Below are 21606 nucleotides of genomic sequence, written 5' to 3'. Positions count from 1 at the left end.
TGTTTTTTTATTAAACGTTGTATCACTGAAACAGTTGCAGTCCACTACAGTAGGAGAAATACAAGTCTTCCTTAGTAAAAATGTTATTTACTTGATAAAAATGGCAGATTATTCATAAGACAATCAAGCTGATTATATCCATACATCGTCCTCTTCGTCTATCAGCCAGTGGATGATGCATTGATAATGTTTAGGAGGATATTCCATACTAACAGGCTAGAGATACCCAACTTTATAAAAAAATATTTTCAGATCACCAAGTGTATTTTAGTGGTTACATTTTTACTGGATAGTCAGGTGTTTTCTACTTGAGTACTTGGAATGAGACAGGAATGCTTTTATGAATAGTCAGTCACTAGAAGTGGTGCAAATGGAAGAAAACTGATTTTCCTGAACAAGTGGCAGGAGAAAGTTAATCAACGTTACGATGAAGGAGCAGAAATCAGCAGAGGAACATAAGATGTCTTAGGCGTTGCTTTCTTCAGCCAATCAGAGTCCTGCTCTCTGTGATCAGCAGAGTTCATAATGAGATTCATGTTGTTCAGTGCAGCACTGTGGACACAATGACGGCCCTAGTCATCACCTGGTGTCTGACTTTTCTCTTTTTGGGGAGTTCAGGTGAGTTTTCATAAACCATTTTTTCATTTAAACACTTAAATGTTATTTATTTAGAATCGCTCTACATTTTCCAGATAATGAACAAGGTAATTGAAATATTTTTCTCTTTCTTCAGGTCAGAACACATTATTACGTCAGGAACGGACTTTTAATTCTACAGAAGTGGGCAGCAACATTACTCTTCCATGTTTCTATCATCCGAAAAATGCGGTGATTATTTACTGGTTTAAACAAACTGTGGGACAGAAACCGAACATGTTTTCCAGTCATTATAGATTGAAAAATAAAGGTACCTTTCACGATGAGTTCAAGGACAATCCTCGCTTTGAACTAGCAGCGGGAAACGGTAAAAACCACCTTCGAATCTCTGATTTGCAACCTTCAGACTCGGCTACTTACTACTGCGTCGCTATCGATTCAAACACATTCGAGTTCGGAGACGGAGCGACGGTCATCGTAGAAGGTCCTGGTTCAAACATTCACACTTTGGTCCATCAGCCAGAAGGGTCTGTGACCCTGAACTGTTCTGTAGGCACTGGAAGCTGTGAAGGAGAGAACAATTTTTACTGGTTCAAAGAGGCAAAAGAATCTCAAGCAGGACTCATTTACACTCCTGGAGGCAGAAATGACGGATGCCGTAAGACAATGACGACAGCAGCACAAACCTGTGACTACATTGTGCCACTGATGAACCTCAATGTGTTCGATGACGGGGTTGTCAGCTGCGCCGTAGCCTCATGTGGATCTTTACTGTTTGAAGATGGAGAAAACATGGAGTCAGCAGGTAAAGGTTGGTTCAAAATGATTTCCCTTTGCTTTTTCTAACAACTACCCTTCTGGGTGAATAGAAAACTGAACTACTGATAATAAAACTGTCATTGAATAACAAAACAACTGAAGGGACATCATCTCCATAAATAGAAGGTGTGCCGCATTTCAAGACTTGCTGAAAAAATTAACTGACTATTTAATAACAGAGGGAAATGTTCTGATTTATTCTTATGTTTCGGATTGTTACATTGTTTCTTAATGACTGCAGCCTAACATGAGCCTAAAGGCAAGTTTACTTGTACAGCACATTTCAGCATCAAGGTAGCTCAACGTGCTTTACATCATAAAAACATCATACAGTCACCAATTATGAAACGAGCAATAAACATTATATTTTGTAAAATTCCATCATCAAAATCCCCAATACAGATCAAATATGTTGCTCAATGTTCATGTTACTGCCATTCAAAAACAACTTTAAACATGTGGCTTTTATCCTAGATTTCAATGAACTCAGTGTTTTGGCAGCTGTGCAGTTTTCTGGAATTTTCCTCCAGATTTGTGGAGCATAGAAGCTGAATGCTGCTTCTCCACGTTTGGTTCTGGATCTTAAGTGGTTTCCTTTTCCAGAATCCTTTATCAGACTGTGTGCTTCCCATTACTTAAGTTCTTTTAGCACTTCACCTATACGTAAAACTAGGGAAGCTCTACAAAGGGGTTTTCTCTAAATGTGTAATGCTTCTATTGGTTCATTTTACAGGTGAGCTGAACTCCCCTGAACTTGTTGTACATTTTCTGAGCGGAGCTCTGACAGTCACCGTCATATTGAGTGCTGTGATGGCTTTCTCAATATGCAGGATAAAGAAAACGATCCGATCTCATTGCGCAGGTGAATCTCAATTTTGTTTCAAGCTGTTTTAAAAACAATTACCTTTCATTAAAAAAAAAAAAAATCTGTTTCACAGCAAAGACAGATGCAGAACCAGCAGAAAGCCACACAGCAGATGCTGAGGTGAGTCTTACTTTCAAATGTAAACTTCATTTTAGAGACTCAAACTATAATCTCTCCAATTCTTCATCCGAAGCCAAACATGGCTGACATGTTTGACATGGTTGAAAAACGTATCACGATATAAACGTTTCATATTAGTCGGTATCGATAATTATTGATTCGTTTTTGGTTTTACATATCTGGAATGCTGACAAACTGGTGACGTGACGTTTCCTGTTGTATTCACAGTTTTTACTCCAAGCTATTGTTTTTTTTATTTTTAAGCACTTATTAAGTATGGTGGCGAAACCTTAAGCTGCTGCTGCTGATCAAGTTACTCAGGTTGATGCTAGTTAACCAAAGAGTGAGTGAGTTAGATGATGCCACCCACCTAGCTTAGCTAGCTAGCTGACACATTGAGGGAATAAAGTCTTTTCTCTCCCGACAATGAAATTATTGAATATTCAATCAGACACATTTTCTGTTAAACTTGATTAATTGTTTATTGCGATATGTATTGTTAATAATCTATTGTCCATCCCTAGTTGACATATGGACCTGTGTTTCTAGAACACTCATATTAGCACATCTTTCACACAAGACTCCTCTTCGGTACACGTCACACACCTACCCACCAGGGCTCCGACTGCATTGCTGCACTTTCCATATCACTTTTACAAAACAGTCAAGGACCTAGCACTGCACTTTTTCTGCAGGTAACAGCATTGTGATTCCCATCCAGGAACTGTTAGCCATTTGACAATCTTTGTGGTTATTTTGTGAAGAGTCATACAAAGGTACTTAATTCCTCATCGCGTCTGATAAACGTTCCTCATAAGAAATATCAACATTTTTGTCAAAGTGTCAAATACGCCCCACAAACTTCTGACCAATCACACAACACATCACACATAGCTCTAAACGAAACAGTACGACCCGGACTTGATGTCGAGTTCAGCAGTCGGATGCCTCCCTGCAACCAATTGTCGTGACGAAACTACGTCAATCGGAGCCGATTTTGACACCTCGGGTGAAGTACAGGAGAACCTTAATTCAACATGATTCATCATTCACTGATATGTGTTTTTATACCAGGGTAACGAAGATGAAGAGAACCTCCAATATTCTACGTTGAGGCAACACAGGTCGAACGGATCAAGACGACAGAGAGACGACACAAGGAGTCAGTGTGTGTACGCGAGTGTAAAACAGGCCAAATCCACACTTGCTGCAGCAACGCCAGAAAATGCGTTATAAAATGTTTGTTGAATGTGACGTGAAAGAAATGTACAAACAATAATGGGGCTTTCGTACATTTTTATGAATTTCCAAGAGCTGATATGTTTCTGTGGTGGCGCCTGTTAAGTCTGTACAGCTGAAACAATGAGCTAAAGGGCTTTACAACGACTAAGGGCAACAAGAACAAGACAAGATGAGAGGTTTTGTGCTAATAGGGTACATTTCAAAACTCAATAATGTAGCTAATAGAATCTGAAATCAGAGTATTATAATTCACTGCATGTTTGACCAGCTGTGGATTTTCCAAGGAAATCTTGTTTCTGAAAATGCATTGAAAATGTTTTGAGTTTTCACAAATAGAATAAAGGTTTCATTAACTCTGCTGTGTTGTGCATAATCTGTTCAGAGCCACCCAACAATGCATGCACAAACTTACTTTTTGTTTTTTTTGGGGGGGGGTTTACAAAAAAATAAAAAAGTGTTTTCTCACATTTGTTAAAACTGTTCGTCATGACAGCATAATATGAGACAGATAATCTGTGAAAAACAATTGCCACCTGAAGAAATGCAACATTCCTGGTCAAAAACAACCAATCGGAGCCAGGAGGAGGGTCTTAGCGCTGTCAATCATGGTTGAGTATGTGCTGACTATTTGAATCTTGACTCTTTCCAACAGGGTCTTTCATCAACAGAGAATGTGAAACCCTGCAATATTTTTTATAAAGGTTGTTTTTAACACTAATGTGTCCAACGATGGGTTAACTTAACTATATTCATCATAATGTCAAGAGTCTAAATTTAGATACATCGGTCAGTCAAAAGGGTTAAAACCAAATTTGTTTTTTTTTTTTTACCAGATGGTGCGTCAGACAGAAAATATTAATAACAAGATCTATAATTACCATCACAAAATGAATGTATAACTTACTCTGTATGCATGGGAACCATTTTTGTATGGCTGATAGATGAAAACACATTTTCTTCTTCTTGCTCTGCTCGTTATTTCAGTTACGCAGCTCAAGCTCAACCAACACTTGAAGGCAGGTACAAATACATCCGGTACTATTTGCATACTGAAATTCAAACAGTCCATTGTTTACCTAGCAAAATCCCACAGCAGGTTTAATGTTACGCCGCTGAACAGGGAAATGTCAAACGGCATTCGCGTATTTTTAGATTTCCTGCTTTGATGTTTGGATGCTTTTGGATTCAGTTTCTGAGCTGTTGTACGTCTTTCACGCATAAAAAGAACTGCATGACAACATTTTCTGCTTTAACTTCAGACAAGACAGGAGGTGTCATCTTTGAAAAAGAAAATCAGATTAATTAATCACTAGCTGTATGAGATTAATAAATTAAAGATTCTCTGAGTTAATGATCACCAGTAGATTTTATTCAAATCCTACACTAAAGTTTTCCTTTTCCCTTTCTAAGCATATTTTCATGAATTAAAACATGTCAGCTTCTCAGTTGGTCTCAGACCAACATGGCCCAAGTTGCCCATTTCACATTTTATGTGTGTTTTCTTCAATTCACACATAAGAAAACAGTGCATACATTACTCATTCCCTTAACAATTTTGGGAATACTTAGAAACCTTTGTGTTTTTCTTGTGTGTGGAATAAAACTGAATTTAAACATTCAACAGGTTTCCTCTTCTTCCTTGTTGAGTTACTTCCCTTTCCAACTCTACTTTTCTCCTACTCCTTTCTGCAGTGAGTAACATCTTTATCTTTCAAAGTGCTGATGTAAGACTCTGAACAGGTTCTGCTCAAAGTTGAGCGTGATCAGTAGCTCACTCAACGGAGCACCTGTTCCTGCAGTCACTCCATTTGTTGGCCATTCTGGAAAATATTCTTTTGACGTATCCAGTGGAGGCCGGGATGCTCAGGATGTGGCTGATGGTAAAGTGAGTGTGTTGAGGCAGGTCAGCTTCTTTACAGAGAGTCAGCCACACCTTTGGACCGCTGCAGCTATAATTCAGTTTAGCCGCCACAGAATTGGTCATCTTGTCTCTGTGCGAGTTTGTCCCTGGAGTTATTCATGATAGGATATAACTCAACACGGGTGGTTTTTTCGCTCTCCGGTTTCTTTACAACTTCCTCGAAGAGTGAGAGGATATAATTGCCAAACAGAAGATAAATCTCTACACAATACCTCCATCTTCCTCAGATTCCTCACTGAGCTGCACGTAGTTGTCTGGGACACTCCTCCCCTTGACCGATGATGCAGCAGTCCTAGCAGTCCAGGTTTGCAGCAGACGGGCGATGGCTGTATTTGGAGTCGACCGCCTGGTTGTGACATGTTGCTAAATTTCCTGGAACTCCACATCACAAAACCGACAAAACTCTTTGAGTGACTCTCTTCTGTCGGCTGATGCCGAAAAGTAGTCGTATATTTTCAACACATTTTCCACACCCGCAGTGAGCTGCTCAAGACCATGCTTCACTGTGTTGAGCACCATATGTGCATGGCAGTTTCTTTGCAGAAGATTTTCAAGCTGTGAACTCCGGCATTGACATGGGTGTTGCCTGCACTGAACCCTGTCACTTGATCAAACGATAAACCAAATGTTTTCAAGCGACTGCTCCATCAGTGCTGCAGTCCCAGCAGCTGACTCATCTAGATTCTCTATGAAATCGAGCATTTTGCTGGTGATCCCGCATTCTGGAGTGAAATATACAATGTATATTTACACACACTCCATAAAGACTCCATAAATGTGACTGAGAAGGTTCATCATTGTTAATGTCCAAAAAATGATGTCAGAGGTACATTCACTCACCAAACTGTTTTTCCATTAAGCATAAAATTGTGCAAATTGAAATTACAAAAATAAAATAGCTTAAGGCAAGACAGTTTCGAAACAGACCCATTTTTTGATAAAAAAAAGATGAGGTGATTTCTTGGTTTTCATATTAAATCAATCAAGTTTATTTCTATAGCATTTAAGCAACAAGGCAGTTCAAAGTGCTGATAAAACCACAAAAATGTCATAAAAAACTCACCATACAGTCAACAATTGAGAAACCAAAATAGATGTACTCCGCAAAACTGCAATGGAAAAAAAAAAAATTATTTGCATCATAAATCACATGATCAACAGCTGGATGTTATTACTGGTAAAACATCCAGTGGTAGGAGGATGATGGTTTGATTCTTTTTCCTCTGTTTTTGGACAGTGTGCAGCTGGATCTACCAAAGCTCTCACAGTTTATAAAAAGTTGTTAAATCCATAACTCTTCTGTAAAAATGCTGGTTAACACTTTATTTGAAGGTTTGTGCATAAGACTGACATCTGTCATGAACATAAAGAATTCTTTTTGAGTGTTTATGACAGTTGTGTCATTCGGTAAATAATGGCTCTTTTAGTGCTAAGTTGCTCTAAAAGTTGCACTGAAAGTCCATTAAAAATGGCAACTTTACATTAAATTATCATAATTTACAAAATCATGCAAAGTTGGCATTTTTAATGGACTTTTAATGCAACTTTGCATTAAAAGTGTCATTATTTACCGAATGACACTTCATGACAACTGTCATAAACAGTCATAAAGACTTCTTTATGTTCATTGACAGATGATATGTCATGTGTATGACAGTGTCATGTCAGTCTTATGTACAAACCTCCAAATAAAGTATTACCAAATGGGGAATAGAATCTACCCAGAACGCCATATAGGTAGTAGCTCTCAAATATAAGGGGCTTGTTGCTCCAATGCCTGAATAAGACGTCAACATTAGGGCTGTAGTGATACAATAATCACACAATACGATGCGATACACAATATTCTTCTCACGATACGATATATATTGCGATATTCATCAAACAATTCAATACACTTTTGCGATTTTCTGAAAGATTTTAGAGGGACAGAGTGATTTTTTTTTTTTTTTTACATTTTGTGACTGTTATAGAGTTGGATTGAATTAATTTAAATGAAAACTGATTAAAAGCACCAACTACACAATACCTGGATCTGGCTGGACCTGGACACAGACTTAAAGTCGACAGCTGGACAAAATGAGTCAAAGTGGTGAGAAAACATGATTCTTTTAATTGAAACAGTACAAACTGTAGCTTACATGCATTTGTAAAGTAAATAAAGTGCACCAAGTACCTGCTCTGAATAGTTTGATACCTTTTTAACCTTGACACTTAACATTTGAAGGAATCACTGTAAGCCTGATGACCGAATCACTCTCCTGGCGAAGCAAGCAGTGAGTGAGCAAGGTGACAGTTGGATGTTACGATACTTGCGGATGAATATCGATTTTTTTCTACGTAAGAAAATATTGATATATATCGCAAAATCTATATTATTACACAGCCCTAGTCAACATCTTGTCTGATGGCTGCCAGATGATGAATACATCTCATGTAACTGCTTGATTCTTAGCAACTTATTGGGTGAACAAGTTTTTTAAAGTGTGATTTTAATTTAATTTCTTATTTAACCCTTAACATGTAATTGATCGCCTGTGTTCCGTTTTTCCATTGTATTTTCAGGGAGCAAGAGTTAAACAGAAACACATCAATTGCAAAATGTTTTTTTTTTTCAACATTAGCAGAACATCAACAAAGATTTGCACACGTTTGGAATGGAAATGCAGTCGTTCTATTGACTCCATGACGTGGCTCCCTGTTTATTTGCATTCTAAACTGGGAGCTGTAGATCTTAATCCTAGCTGGAAACTGTCCTTGTTAGGCTGGTTTATTTGCATCAGGATCTGCCAACGTGTACCAGATCAGCCCCTAATGCTCCACTTCCCCCTCTGTGCGTCATGATCAACCCCAGCCAGCTCTTTGCAAAGTGAATTATTTCCATGTCCATTTCTGAGCTGCATATGGATCGGATTATTTCCAAATCAAGACTAATCCTTCTTGGTGATTCACTTGATGCATGAAGGGTTTTATCAGTCAATTCTCCTTCAATGGCTGAGCTGTCCCTGGAGCGCTCCAAACTGTCTGCTGTTTCCTAAATATCGCGAGTACCATGCAGTTGCCCTCACTGTGATGCTTTGCATAAACTAAGCTTTTTTTTTTCTTCTTTTTTTTTTTTTTTACTGAAGGCTTCACTGTAGCAGAGTACAAGTGTAGCATCATGATGAAGAGTTTGGTACTGGCAGCCTGGATTCTATCAGGTACAATTGATAAACCTCTGATATATTTCTTTAATGATACTGTAGAAGATGTAATAAGATTTTAAATATCTAAAGATTTACTATATTTTTCTAGCCTTGCTCAGTTTCTCCTCATGCCAGGAACGTCAGTACTACTTTGTCAACCAGTTGATGAACTGGGATGATGCTCAGAGATACTGCAGAGCTCACCACACGGACCTGGCTACCATCGGAAACTCTACAGACGTGAAGCAATTCCTCGACATCGTTTCGTCTACTGATAAGAACGTCTGGATCGGTCTGTACAGCAATATCAACTGGACGTGGTCTGGCGAACCGAACAGTGTCGGGTCCCAGTACAGAAACTGGGAGAGTTCCGATTACGATCCCGACTTTATTTTAGCCAATCAGTTCTGTGTGTGCATTGGAGACAATGGAGGATGGTGGGACTACGACTGTGCGAAAAAATTTCCATTTGTTTGTTACAATGGTAATGTTTCAGTGGTGAATAAAGTTTGTTTTTGACATTGAGACTGTACCCTTATCACACCGTCTAATCCTTCTGTTGTCTTCATACACAGCAAGGACGAATGAGTTTGTGGCTGTAGATGAAGCAATGAGTTGGTCCAATGCTCGGACATATTGCCAGCAGAACTTCACAGACCTGGCCACAATCAGGAACATCACAGAGAACCAGCGGGTTCAAACCCTGGTACCGACTGGATACTGGGCATGGACTGGTCTACATAGAGATGAAAACATTTACTGGTCTGATCAGAGTAGCTTCGGGTTCAGAAACTGGGATCACAAATCGAATCTTTTTGGTTCCGACACACGGATATGCGGAGCTACGTCTGAGGCAAGATCTGCAAAATGGAAGTTTTTACCCTGTCAAACACAACTGCCATTTGTGTGCTACTCGTTCAAAGGTGAGTCTTACCTTTCTCTGGTAGAACAAATGACTGATTTAGGAAGTAAATATTCAAGATGAAATTGCAAATGAATGTGTGTTCGAATGTGTGTCCCTTCAACTAGTGATGAGGAGAATAGTGAAGATAAAACTGTCAAGTACTGTGAATCTGACTGACCCCGTACATAAAGCTCAACTCCTGAAGCAGGCAAGTGTTTTGTGGCACACAGTTACAGCTGCGTTCCCATTGACTATATGATTGCACAAATTGGAATTACAAAAATAAATTCACTTACAGGAAACACTGCAATTTTGAAAAAAAAAAAAAAAGACATTTTTCAGTAAGAATGAAAAAAGTCAGTCTGAAGGAATGAGGTGATTCCTTTGGTCGTGTTGAAATTAGTGATATGACCGAAAAGTTCAAATGAAAACACCTTTTTTCCACATCACATGACTCGTGTGACCAACAACTGGATATTGCTGGTAGAAAAGATGAAGAAGATGACAGGAAGTGGGAGGAAGGTGACGTCATGGTATGATATACTAATGACTTATTACGCAAGCAAAAGTTATGACATAATTTTATTTTCTCATTTAATGGAAACGCTGCAATTGAAAAATTGTGTTTTCCTTCAACATTAGCAGAGTATTGGGCAACGTTTTGTGCACATTTGTAATGGAAACGCAGCTAGTGATACCTTAAAGATCGTCTCCAAAACTCAAGTTCTGACGAGATTTTTGAAAAACTGCCAACTATTTCTCTCTCGCAGCTCCAGGAAAAATTAAATGAAAGTGCATCGTTGAAGTTCGTTGAGCAGCCAAAGAAGGACAAGAAAAGGACTGAATTGTAGAACATGCACTACAGTTTTCCACTCTTCTTTTGGAGACAGTCAGATGTGACTCTTGTGATCTGATGGACTAATAATGTACAGTCAGGAGGACACCGTGGTCTTTTAACAGTGACCATTCAGAAAGGTATTCTTTTGAATTGGAATGGCTCTCCGTAGATAACATAATTCAAAATTGGATTGAATCCAGTAAATTTAAACATGAGGCTAGTATGTGTTTTTAATTTCATTATATACATAAGATACATTTTAAAATTGTATTTTTATATGATTTTCACTGAATAATCACAAAACCCCAAATTTCGGTTTCTTGGAAATGTTGAAAATGACTGAGTTTATGTTTTCACTTCACTATACTTTTCAGGCATTGGCTATTCCTATTGCTTTTGCTCCTTTTTCTACCTAATTTTGTCATCTGTCAGATCAGCTGGGAACTGACAAGTCAGTAGTCCTCCTCCATGACTGCTTATCCCATAATATGACAGTTCTGTATTAAAAAAACATTTTATTCGTCCTGAAGAAACAGAAATGGGGTTTTTGTTCAGCCGTAATCATTAAAATCAACAGAAATAAACATCGGGAAGACATTGGTTTATGCAAAAAACATTAACTTGAGTTTCATTTTTTCCTCTTGTGCTTTGTTTCTATTTCTATATCTTTTAGTTTGAACTCTGTCATTAAATACACAATGATGATCTGAAGTGTGTCAGTCTGCTCAAAGTCTTACCTGTATTTTTGTTTTACTTTCTGTCATTCCCACAAGTAGAATAATCCCTAAACATTCAGGTTGACTTTCTCTTAAAATATCACCTGCTCTCACCTTGTGTTACTGTTTTGTACTGTCACCATGGCAGCAGTGCGACATTTGCATTCAGTAATTTAAATAATAGTTACTGCTTACATCGAAGGCGAGCTTCTTTAAGTTTCTGAGTTAGCCTGTTCCCTACAGTAAGCACAAGTTAAAGCACTGACAGATGGACTAAGATCAGTCTTTTTAAGACATTACCATTTTAAAACGTCTTTTCAATGGAGCTAAAGCTTTATGTCCAAACATCATAGAGTCCAGAAGGTCATCTTTACAATGTCCAGAGGCCTACTGGCAGAGTTGCTACCCACCGTTTGATTCAACAGCCCTTGAACTGGTGAACTTAGTAAAGAGTTGCATTTGATTCCCTACACACTTTCCATAGCATCAAGCCAATAATGTTTCAACACGAGCTCGAGTCGGTAGAACTCTGGAGATGTCAGTGAGTATTTTTACATACCATGATGAACCTGGGAGACCAGATTAGGAAGAGATGTCAAAATGGGGATTTCCCTTCTGTTGCCACCAGGCAAAGGGAACCAGTTCAGTACGCAGAAAATAGCACAGAATCAGAATTTGATCCTGATGACATAACATCATTTCAATACGTCTCCCCGGCCGATTTCCTCAAACTGTAGGAAAATAACTGAATGACAAATTCTGATTATGCAAGAACAACAAAGTATGTTTCATTTTATTTCCCCCAACAAACACCACACAACAGAGGGTGTTAAATGTAGGAAACTAAAAATAATTCTTGGTCAGACAGAACTGTCAAAAAATGAAGCACCGTGGCTTCAGTTTCCTGACTGACAGCTTAGTCAACAACCTTCTGTAATCAAACTAATGCTCACCATCAGGGGTGCTGCCCGCCAGGAATCTTGGGCCCCATGACATATTGACAGTTTTAACAAATATGTACATTTAAAAAAAAAAAAAAAGTTACATACTGCAGCTTTAATTTCATTTATGAGGGGACAGGTCAAGAGGGACGTTGCATTTAAATTATCTGTAAAGGTAGGAGGGTCTGGACTGACTATCATAAAAACTATATTTTTATCATTTTATAAAGATTGTTTGAATTTCTGTCAGTAATAAATATATTGTTTTAGTTGTGTATTTCTAAAAAGAGCAAAGTGAGAGAAATCCCTGTACGCTCCCTGGAATGATGCCAACTACACTGAACAAAGTGTTGCTCACCTTTTTCACTGGGACGGTAGAGGGGTTATGCTGATATCTGGTCTAGAGCTGCTGCTGACTGGATCGTTGTCAAGTGTGGTAAAAGGTACAGGTACAAGTTAAATATAAGGATTTGTTGGTAATTTGTTTTTCTTTCATTCATTAAACGCTTGAGAAATGGAGGCAAACAGTAGTAGTCAATGGCCTCTCCTTGTAAATATGTAAGTATTTTTTTTAACAATCGTTCGTACGTTTATACTGATGTAATAGATAACTTGTCATGGTTTCAATTCTTACATTGCTATGCACTAGAGGTGGACATTTAACATTATCGTGAAAAATTTCTGGTAAGAATTTTAACTTATAGTTGTTTCAATAAATTAAACCAAATTGACAAAATCATTGCATTTTTTTTTTACTAGTTTCTGCACCGTTTGTCCCACCACAGGATCAATAAATGTAAATCTGAAAAAAGCAACAAAAAAAACCAAAATCACAAAATGTTGTGATAAAATTATAAGTCCATATAACCCACCCCACCACATGCACACTTTGACACGAGCGTAGTTTTCCCAATTTTACAATTTACTTTTATAAAGTTACATAATTATAAAAACGTGTTTCATCTTGGGAAACAAAAAACTATTGTTGACTGTTGTTGGACTGCACCAAACAGACCAAATGGACGCCTGTGAGGTGGTTCCAGGTCACAAAGGTGATTGACCCAATAAAGTTCAGACACACGTACAAGTTATGGGAGTGATTTATTTCAGGATGCAGGTTCAGTGCATTACGCTTCCTGAAGAGACAGCACACAAACGAAGAGATCAAACAAACCAGCGAATAGAAAACGCAACCAAAGAAAAAGCAGCGTGGCACAAATCACAACGTCAGTGTCATCACCCGTGAAACTCACTGGACTAATACAGTGGAATATCACAACCCCTCACGTTCCCCCTTCCTGCTTAAAGGAACATTGATACAATGACGACACCTCACTACGAAAACTAACTGGAACATGAGCAGAATATGTACAAAAGATGATTTAAGGTGTAAACAAGCGAATGTAATGTGCCGTATTCAATACGTGATAAACCCCAAGAGTGGTCGTGGCAGCAGTAGCTGCGTTTCCATAACAGGTGTGCGCAAGAGCTAATGTTAGCTAGTGTCTAAAAAAAAAAATACAAAAATAACGGGGAAAAAAAAACACAATTTTGGTGTTTCCGTTAAATAAGAATACAATTAAAATCAATTAAGTTTATTCATTAAAAAAAAAAACATTCTGTGCCATCATTCTTCTACCACTTCGTCTTTTCCATTAGCTGTAACTTCCGGTTGTTGATCACATGACTCGTGATGGGGAAGAAAAATGTTTCCGTTGCAGTTTTGCGAAATGCAATATTTTTCATAGTTTGGTCAAAAGGTCACCTCATCCTAACATCCTAACTTTATCTAGCGAAAAACGTTTTGTTTTTCTTTCTCTAAATTGTCGCGTTTCCATTAAGCAAATTTATTTTAATAATATAAACTTGCGCAATTTTATGGCCAGTGGAAACGCAGCTGCTGCTAGTTATTGGTCTGCAAAGGCCTTCAGATTTAAGGTTTTCATCGGACTGCGTCGTACTTCGTAAACCAGTTAGTGCAATCAGTCGCACAGAGTCATCAGGAAAAGAAAATGAACTTGTGTATCAAAAATATCCATATACATAATAATTACTGTATACAGTAGCTGTCAGCATCTTTTGGAGATGACAGTCTTACTTCCAGTTAGCGACAAGTGTGAAATATTCCAGATCGGAAAACACAGTCATATTGAAATGAATACAAGGAAAGCAAGCGATGATAATGAAACCGGAAACTTTTTGTATATATATATCGTCGTTAGGAAAGAAATTGGCGAATCGATCCAGAAAGAGAAAGGAAAATAATAATAATAATAATAATAAAAAAAGATTTATTTTGGTAGTCGTGTAAAACACAAACACACACGTTGATGGGAATATGTACAAAGTGGAAATCGCTATTCATATTTACACATTTACAAACAACAAAAGCAAACCTTTAAAGAGACAAGATTTCCCCGTGGGCTACGCCTAATATAGGCTGATACAGAACACGTCGACATGCCCCCTTTCTCCTCATGTCGGCGACCTTCGTCTCCAGGGGAAAGAGTCCGCTCCGACCCACAACGTGTGAGGAGGAGGAGCAGAAAGGGCCATTCTTTATTTCTTCTTCTTCTTCTTTTTTTTTTTTTTAACCCTCCCGCGGTCAGAAATGGGGCAGATTAAGAAGCCGCGAGCTTTTTACCCTGTGTGGCGACTCCGCGCGCGACCTTTTTACGAGTTTGTGTGTGTGTGTGTGTGCGCGCGCGCGTGTGCGTGTGTGTGTGTGTGTGTGTGTGTGTGTGTGTGTGTGTGTGTGTGTGTGTGTGTGTGTGTGTGTGTGTGTGGTTTCGGGAACCTCTCGCCGCTCCCACCCCGCTGTTTGAACGCGCTCCTCCTGAGACCGCGGGAGACTTAAAACACAAATAACATGATAACAGAGAAATGTCACAGAGCAGATCGAAGTCTGCCGTCTTAGGCACCATGGGACACACGAGAGCTGATACTCATTTGAAACACCGCACATCGATATTCATACGATTTTAAACAAGGATCCGGAACAATGGTGACGTAGGATAACGAAAAAAAAAAAAGATCAAAGCTATGTGGACATAATGGCGCAGTCCCAAGGAGGTGAGAAGTACCTGTGAGTGGAAATTCCAAGAAAGTGCAACACCGCCCTCTTGTGTTTGCATGCTTATTCCCTTCATATGCAAGTTCACAAGGGTTTTATTATACTGTACATTCCATTGAGATTATTATTGCCTTGTAAAAAGAGAGGAGTGCTAACTTTGGGGGAGATGAAAGGTAAATAAAGGAGTAAAAGCTCATCTTTCATTTAACATCACGACCCCAGCATGGCCGACATTTAACGCTCTAACAGAACCACTCAGTGCCTCGGAAAAGTATTTGTACTCCTTCAAAGCTCTATATTTGGGCACATTGCAACCACAAAGTTCAATGTGTTATTAATACAGCAACTTAAATTGTTGCATAATGTAAAGTAGAAGGAAAACGATTCATGGTTGTTAGGTTGAGGTGTAAGATTATTATTTTGGTTTCAGATTTTCTATTGAAATTTCACTTTATTTTTGCACCACTGTTTTTCAGCTCTACCACAAAAAATATTTTTGATTTGATTTGTTATTTTCTATTTATTTTTTGTTTTTTGAGGAAAAGTCAACACAAATCGTGTTGATATCATGTTAAAATATTTTGTGGACAATTTTTATCCAAATTCTGTGCTTGGTTTGAACAAAATAAATCACAGGAAAACCTGAGTTGAGCTTTTTGGCATACACGAAAAATCACTGCAAGCCATCGCTCTGATCGCACCAGCAGGAAACATAGTGTTGGCAGCATCATGCTGTGGGGGACGCTGCAAAGGGGAAAACCGGAGCAGATAAAAACTGTGACAAAAAAAAATCTTGGGCTTTGAAAACAGCCTGGAGGAAAAACATTCTTCATACCACAGGAGCTACAGCGGAACGGTTTACAGAAACGCACACCAGCCTTTCATGCGTTAAGTTCCAAGAATGTATGTAAAAAAAATTTGTCTTCAATCAGAGGCTTCTTCAAATTCACAGTAACCCAGACCACGTTAGAGTGGCCTAGTCGAAGTAACGATTTAAGTAACGATTTCTTTTCACAGATGTTCTCCATGAAATCTTGTAGAGAAATGTGGTTTTACAAATAATCGATTTGTTTTATCTTTAAAAAAAAAAAGAAAAGTCATGTATAATTTCTTTCTACTTTACAAATATCCTTGCGGCTACCCGTAGTTCAAATTTCCACACAATTTGGAAAGTACAAAAAACCCCCAACTCTTTTTCACGGTAGTCAAGAGGATTTACGCTACTTTGTGCCATAAACGCCCAACACACTGAAGTTCATAGCTGCAACATGACAAATACTAATTATAAAGGTTTAGCTGGTAGTAATACTTTTGCGAGGCCTGATTTCAGTCGCTGCTGGCCTGCACTGATCAACCATCTTATCAGATAAAACCAGGAAGGGAAGTTGTGCTACTTTTGAAGCACTGACACAAATCAACACATGAACCTCAAACACGTCTTCAGAGTTGAGATGAATTGAAAAGGAGAAGAAAGGGACGTGGAATACAAAGAAATTCAAACAGATCACCAAAAAGTTGGGTTTGAAGAGGCTGCTGGGTAGATCTGAAGTTCCCAACGTGGATGAAAAAAAGAGAGAGAGAGAGATAGAGAGAGAGGCGAGGGAGGGAGGAAAAGGAAGTCAGAGTCCCTGTGCTTGTTAGCTGGCTCGGCTAGGCTGGGCTAGCCCGTCAGCGATGCCCCGTCAGCCATCAGCTGCTCAGGTAACCATGTAATTCTCTGGAGTTGATGCTCAGGATCACACCTGAGTGGTTGCCTGGAGACGAGGTCAGGGGGCGTAGAGGGAAAACGAAAAAAACAACACGTGCAAACGAATTAGCCTTAAGCTAACAAATGAACAGCAGAAATCACAGTGAGTGGTGTAAACGGTACTTTGTGGCGTTTTCTAAACAAAACAGTGTAACCATGTGAACACACGTCTCAACCAAATTAACTTTTTCTTTTTGCAACGTCAGTCAAATAAAAGAAAACATTTAACATGCATGCTAAAGCTACAGGCACATCTCAATAAATATTAATAAGTGAATACATTTCACTGCAAAGTTAATTTGTTTTGAATTAAAAAAAAAAGGATACGCACGATGATTCATATCTGAAGCATTTATTGATGTTTTGCTTCTGCTTTTGATGATTACGAGGCTCACGTCTAAGAAAAACTCCCAAATTCAAAGTTTCTTAAAAAATCTGAATAATTAATAAGACTAATAAAACCTGTTTTTTTTTGTTTTGTTTGCCATGCACAAATAAGGGCTAACCCCAAAAAGTCATGCTGACAATGCTGGTTCTCTGCACACTGCCACAAAAACAGGAAAGTTGAGTGGAAGGAAAAAGTGCAGTGGAAAACGAGCACTAGCAAAACTTAAAAAAAATAAATACTTTTTTTAATTCAAGAATTCTTTCTTGATCCCAAAGGGAAATGTAACTAAATAATTAATTGAAATTAAATAGGTTGCATGTCTATTTACTGAGATGCACCTGTACATATAATCAATAAATTTAAGTGCCTTAAAAAAAAACGGTAACACTTTATTTGAAGGGGTGTGCATAAGACTGACATGACACTGTAATAAACATGACATAACACCTATTATGAACATAAAGAAGACTTTATGAATGTTTATGACTGTCGTCATGAAGTGTCATTCGGTAAATTATGACACTTTTAATGCAAAGTTGCTTTAAAAGTTACCTTGTAAGTCCATTAAAAGTGCCAACTTTTGCATTACTTTGTAAATCATGACACTTTAATGCAAAGTTGACACTTTTAGTCAACTTTTAATGCAACTATTAAAGCAATTTTGCATTAAAAGTGTCATTTACAGAATGACACTTCATGACAACAGTCAGACATTCATAAAGACGTGTTCAGGGTCATGACAGATGTTATGTCATATTTATGACAGTGTCATGTCAGTCTTATGCACACCCCTTCAAATAAAGTGTTACCAAAAAAACAACAACGTTAAAATATGAAGAGAAAACGGGTGAAGTCATTCAGTACCTTGGTGTGTGTTAGCTGCTGGAGTTAGTGGCCTGGCTGTTTTAGTAGCAGTGGTTAGTGGTAGTCCTTATAAGAGAACGGAAGGCAGGGCTGCCTCCTGCGTTACCTAGAGTCTGCGAGTCCAGGTCGTCGTCGATGAACTCCTCGCCCTGGATGATGTGCTGCGTGTCCTCGCTGTGGCTGACGGGGCTGGTCATCTCCTGCTCCTTCTCGTTGTGCATCTGGGCGTAGATGTTGCGGTTGCCAGGGAGCTTCCTGAAAAACAGTGGAGGATAGGGGTCCTCAGTCCTAGGCCAAGGACTGTGGGATAGTGGTTTGTTTTTAATGAGGCGGGGCTGGAGAACCGCACGGCAGCTTTTCATTCAGGTGACTTTTCGGTGGATATTCGTGCTCCGCGCTCAGGGGCTGTGGTGTTATTAGTGAGCTACTGTTGTGGGGGGAAATAATGCATTAAAAATGCATGCAGTTCATAAGATACTATCATCGAGGCTAAATTTCATGCAAAATATAGTGTGTGGTAGGAAGTTTGGGAAATTAAGCAATGGTTACCAGTGAGTCTCAGATCATGGTTTTGAATCGACCAAACAAATTAATAAAACTATAAAAAATCTGCAGCAAAATTCAATTATTCTGTAGAATTATTTCCATTTATTGTAGCTGGTAACGGCTGTGGTTGCAGGAGAAATCTCCTATAGCAGTCAGGGTTACTGTGAATTTGAAGAAGCCTCTGATTGAAGACACATTTTTTTACATACATTCTTGGAACTGAATCATGACAAGATTTATTTAGTGTTTACATGCGTCTAAACGTCCAACTGGTCTCATGTGAACGTGTTTCTGATTCTCCCGTCACTGGGAGGTGGGGTGATGTCACCACGACCTCCATGACCTCTCTGAATGAGGCCAGACTGCAACGCCTTTTGAAAAACTATTTCACTGCTGCCATTGTCTTTTTGATTTCCAAATGGGTGTGTGTATCTGTAAATATAAGCAGCCTTTCATGCGTTAAGAAAATAGATGTTTTGCATCAAAACTCGGATCATGCTACTGGCTGCGGTTGAGTGCAGACCAACAGGAAGTGACTTCACACCAGGACAAAGCTCACCTTTTAAACTTGTACAGAATGAACGAGCCGGTGCCAATGACGCTTATTAGGAATATAACAGCCAGTGCCCAAACGCCTGGCCCTCCGGCTGCTCCGTGGTAGCCTAGAGTGACAGACAAATGCACAGGCTTCAGACAAGAAGGGACCGACATCACGTAGAAGCAAAAGCAGAACATTTGCTAGTGTTGATGAGAAAGTGTGAGGGGTGTTTGGGAGAACAGGACAGCACGGCGGCCTCAAAGTGGAGACGGTTGATTGGGTCACAACAACAGGGGAAGGGTTTCATTTGTGTTTGGGAACGTCTGGTGAACGCACCATTCTCTGCCGCTGCGGCTACCGAGTCATTAGCAATAAAACCTATTCAATGGAAATAGTCATTAGCATGCTGTTTGTTATGGCTTGAACAATAAACTACAGTGGAAACAATCACAGCAAACACAAAGTAAAGCGTCGGTAGCTTTCAGGGTCTACCTGCGTTCGGGTCGGCCAACATCACCAACACCCGCAGACCTCCTCGGACCATGAAGCTCACGTTCTTGTCGCTGACCGCTTGAACGACCGCTGGGATACGCTAAGAAGGAGAACGTCGCATTAGAGCTGCGTTTACGCTGAACGCGTCTTTATGCTTTGGGTTTGTGTGGATGTACCTTATCTACCAATATGCTGCCCTTGGCTGGTTTGGAGTCCAGCGGCAACACGTACAGGTCGGCCGTCGTGGGGAGGCCTGGGTTCACCACGGTAACCAGAGAGTCCTGAGGTACGCCTGTGGTCTGAGGACATGAGGTCATAAAGAACGGTGTAAGGCTGGTCAGCAGGAAGCCAACAACAATCGCATATTCTACAAAAAATAAGAATTGCTCAGCTTCGTCGCTTCTCAGATTTCAGCTCAACATATTTGCCTTTTTTTTTTTTTTTTACACCAATTTAGTGATTAAGCCAAAACTACATAAAGGTGAAAAACCTTCCTTGTCTGAACATATGCTCTAAGCTTCTCCTGAAGTGGAGTAGTTTTTGCTTCACCTGGTTCAAATTCTTGGGGAAAAAAATCGTGTTAAGTGCCTCCTGCTGTCCAACAGATCAGTCCTCTGCTGCAGATTCATCATTTGCTACAAATGATCCAGCGTTCACTATGTCAATGCTATGCTATTGCATTTTAGGCCAGTTAAAAGGGAATTAAGTTATTTGCATTTTAAAATGTTTTTCTAAAATTATAAAAATAAGCTTTGGTAGATATCAAGTCATCCAGCGGCAACATCAACGTCGCCTATAACAAAGAAAATGACTGGAAAAGAAGTGAAGTGATCAAACCTTGGCCAGGAGCTTGGTGACCACCTGGCCGACGTCGTCCCTCCACTCCGGGATGTTGGGGTTGAAACGGTCCAGGTTCCTGCTGAAGCTCAGCGGGATGACTTGGAAGTTGTCTGGAAGGAGAGCGAGTTGTTAGGACCGACAGCCGATCGGGCCCAGAAAGACACGACCCAAACCCACAGCTGCTGCTCTGAACGGACAGACGCGCCTCGTTGCCAATCATCTCGGAGGAAACGTGGCGTAGTTTCAGTCTGCGTGTTTCCACGGCGCTGCCGGCGCTAACAGATGGCAGCAGGTTGCCAGGTTGTGTGCGCAGAAAGCAGAAATGTCTCGATTAGACGGATGCAGACGGCAGAAGTGTAATCAAAGTGGTGTCATTTAACCGAATGGGATCAGAGTTGCAATAAAAAAAAGAGCAGACTTGATGTGAAATTACGTGTAGAGTGGCAACTTACAGACAAAACACATCTATGAGCTGCATGGCTATAACTCAGCTTTTATATTTTTATATTTTATATCATGCAGCTCTGTTCAGGGCTGTACAGGACAAACGAAAACTTCTATGAAAACTTACCATTGAATTTGTTTCTCTTTCATAAGGACTCAAATGTAAAAGTTTAGATCAGCAGCATCCAAACTCGTTACACTGAAAGCTCTCAGGGGCCAAAAGGCTTTTTCAAAACAAACATTTTGTGTCATTTCAATAATAAATGAAAGTAAAATGTTTTTTTTATTAATTATTGATATGAAACATAAAAAAAAAGGTTGTGAACAATTGTGTTATGACACAACCGGTCACCAGTAAAAGTATCCTGACTTATTTTAGGAAGATGTTATTTAACTGTAAACAAAATACAGATTTTTGTTGTTTTTTATGAGGGTGTTATTTATCTATAACAAAATAGATTTTTTTAAAACGTGATATTATTCATCTATAAAAAAAAACCTTGATTTTGTTTAGTAATTTGTTATC

At 39.2% G+C, this 21606-nt stretch overlaps 3 protein-coding genes across 4 annotated transcripts in view; 2 read left to right on the top strand and 1 right to left on the bottom strand.

Moving 5' to 3' along the window:
- Positions 1–563: 563 nt before the first annotated feature.
- Positions 564–3786, top strand: LOC103480233 (V-set and immunoglobulin domain-containing protein 1-like). The gene is made up of 5 exons (XM_017310289.1): positions 564–618; positions 734–1402; positions 2150–2278; positions 2355–2401; positions 3476–3786. The coding sequence occupies exons 1-5, from the start codon at positions 564–566 to the stop codon at positions 3635–3637; spliced, it is 1062 nt and encodes a 353-aa protein (XP_017165778.1). The 3' UTR covers positions 3638–3786.
- Positions 3787–8612: 4826 nt separating this feature from the next.
- On the top strand, positions 8613–10978 carry LOC103480222 (C-type mannose receptor 2-like). The gene is made up of 5 exons (XM_008435099.1): positions 8613–8764; positions 8859–9233; positions 9325–9672; positions 9779–9861; positions 10424–10978. The coding sequence occupies exons 1-5, from the start codon at positions 8725–8727 to the stop codon at positions 10502–10504; spliced, it is 927 nt and encodes a 308-aa protein (XP_008433321.1). The 5' UTR covers positions 8613–8724; the 3' UTR covers positions 10505–10978.
- Positions 10979–13230: 2252 nt separating this feature from the next.
- Positions 13231–21606, bottom strand: part of sorcs2 (sortilin-related VPS10 domain containing receptor 2) — a 301656-nt gene continuing 293280 nt past the window's right edge. The window contains exons 22-28 of one of the 2 annotated variants that reach the window (XM_017310548.1): positions 20634–20746; positions 19973–20095; positions 19797–19896; positions 19326–19428; positions 18327–18475; positions 18221–18256; positions 13231–16975 (exon numbers count right to left, since the gene is read on the bottom strand). In XM_017310548.1, the coding sequence (XP_017166037.1) occupies positions 16911–16975; positions 18221–18256; positions 18327–18475; positions 19326–19428; positions 19797–19896; positions 19973–20095; positions 20634–20746 (689 nt within the window). In that variant the 3' untranslated portion in view covers positions 13231–16910. The remainder of the gene's footprint in view (positions 16976–18220; positions 18257–18326; positions 18476–19325; positions 19429–19796; positions 19897–19972; positions 20096–20633; positions 20747–21606) is intronic. The other variant, XM_008435096.2, reaches the window with a different exon arrangement.

This window comes from Poecilia reticulata, linkage group LG18, assembly GCF_000633615.1.
Source record: "Poecilia reticulata strain Guanapo linkage group LG18, Guppy_female_1.0+MT, whole genome shotgun sequence".
Classification (NCBI taxonomy): domain Eukaryota; kingdom Metazoa; phylum Chordata; class Actinopteri; order Cyprinodontiformes; family Poeciliidae; genus Poecilia; species Poecilia reticulata.
The sequence above is the reverse complement of the archived record's forward strand: the minus strand, read 5'-3'. Positions and strand labels throughout refer to the sequence as shown.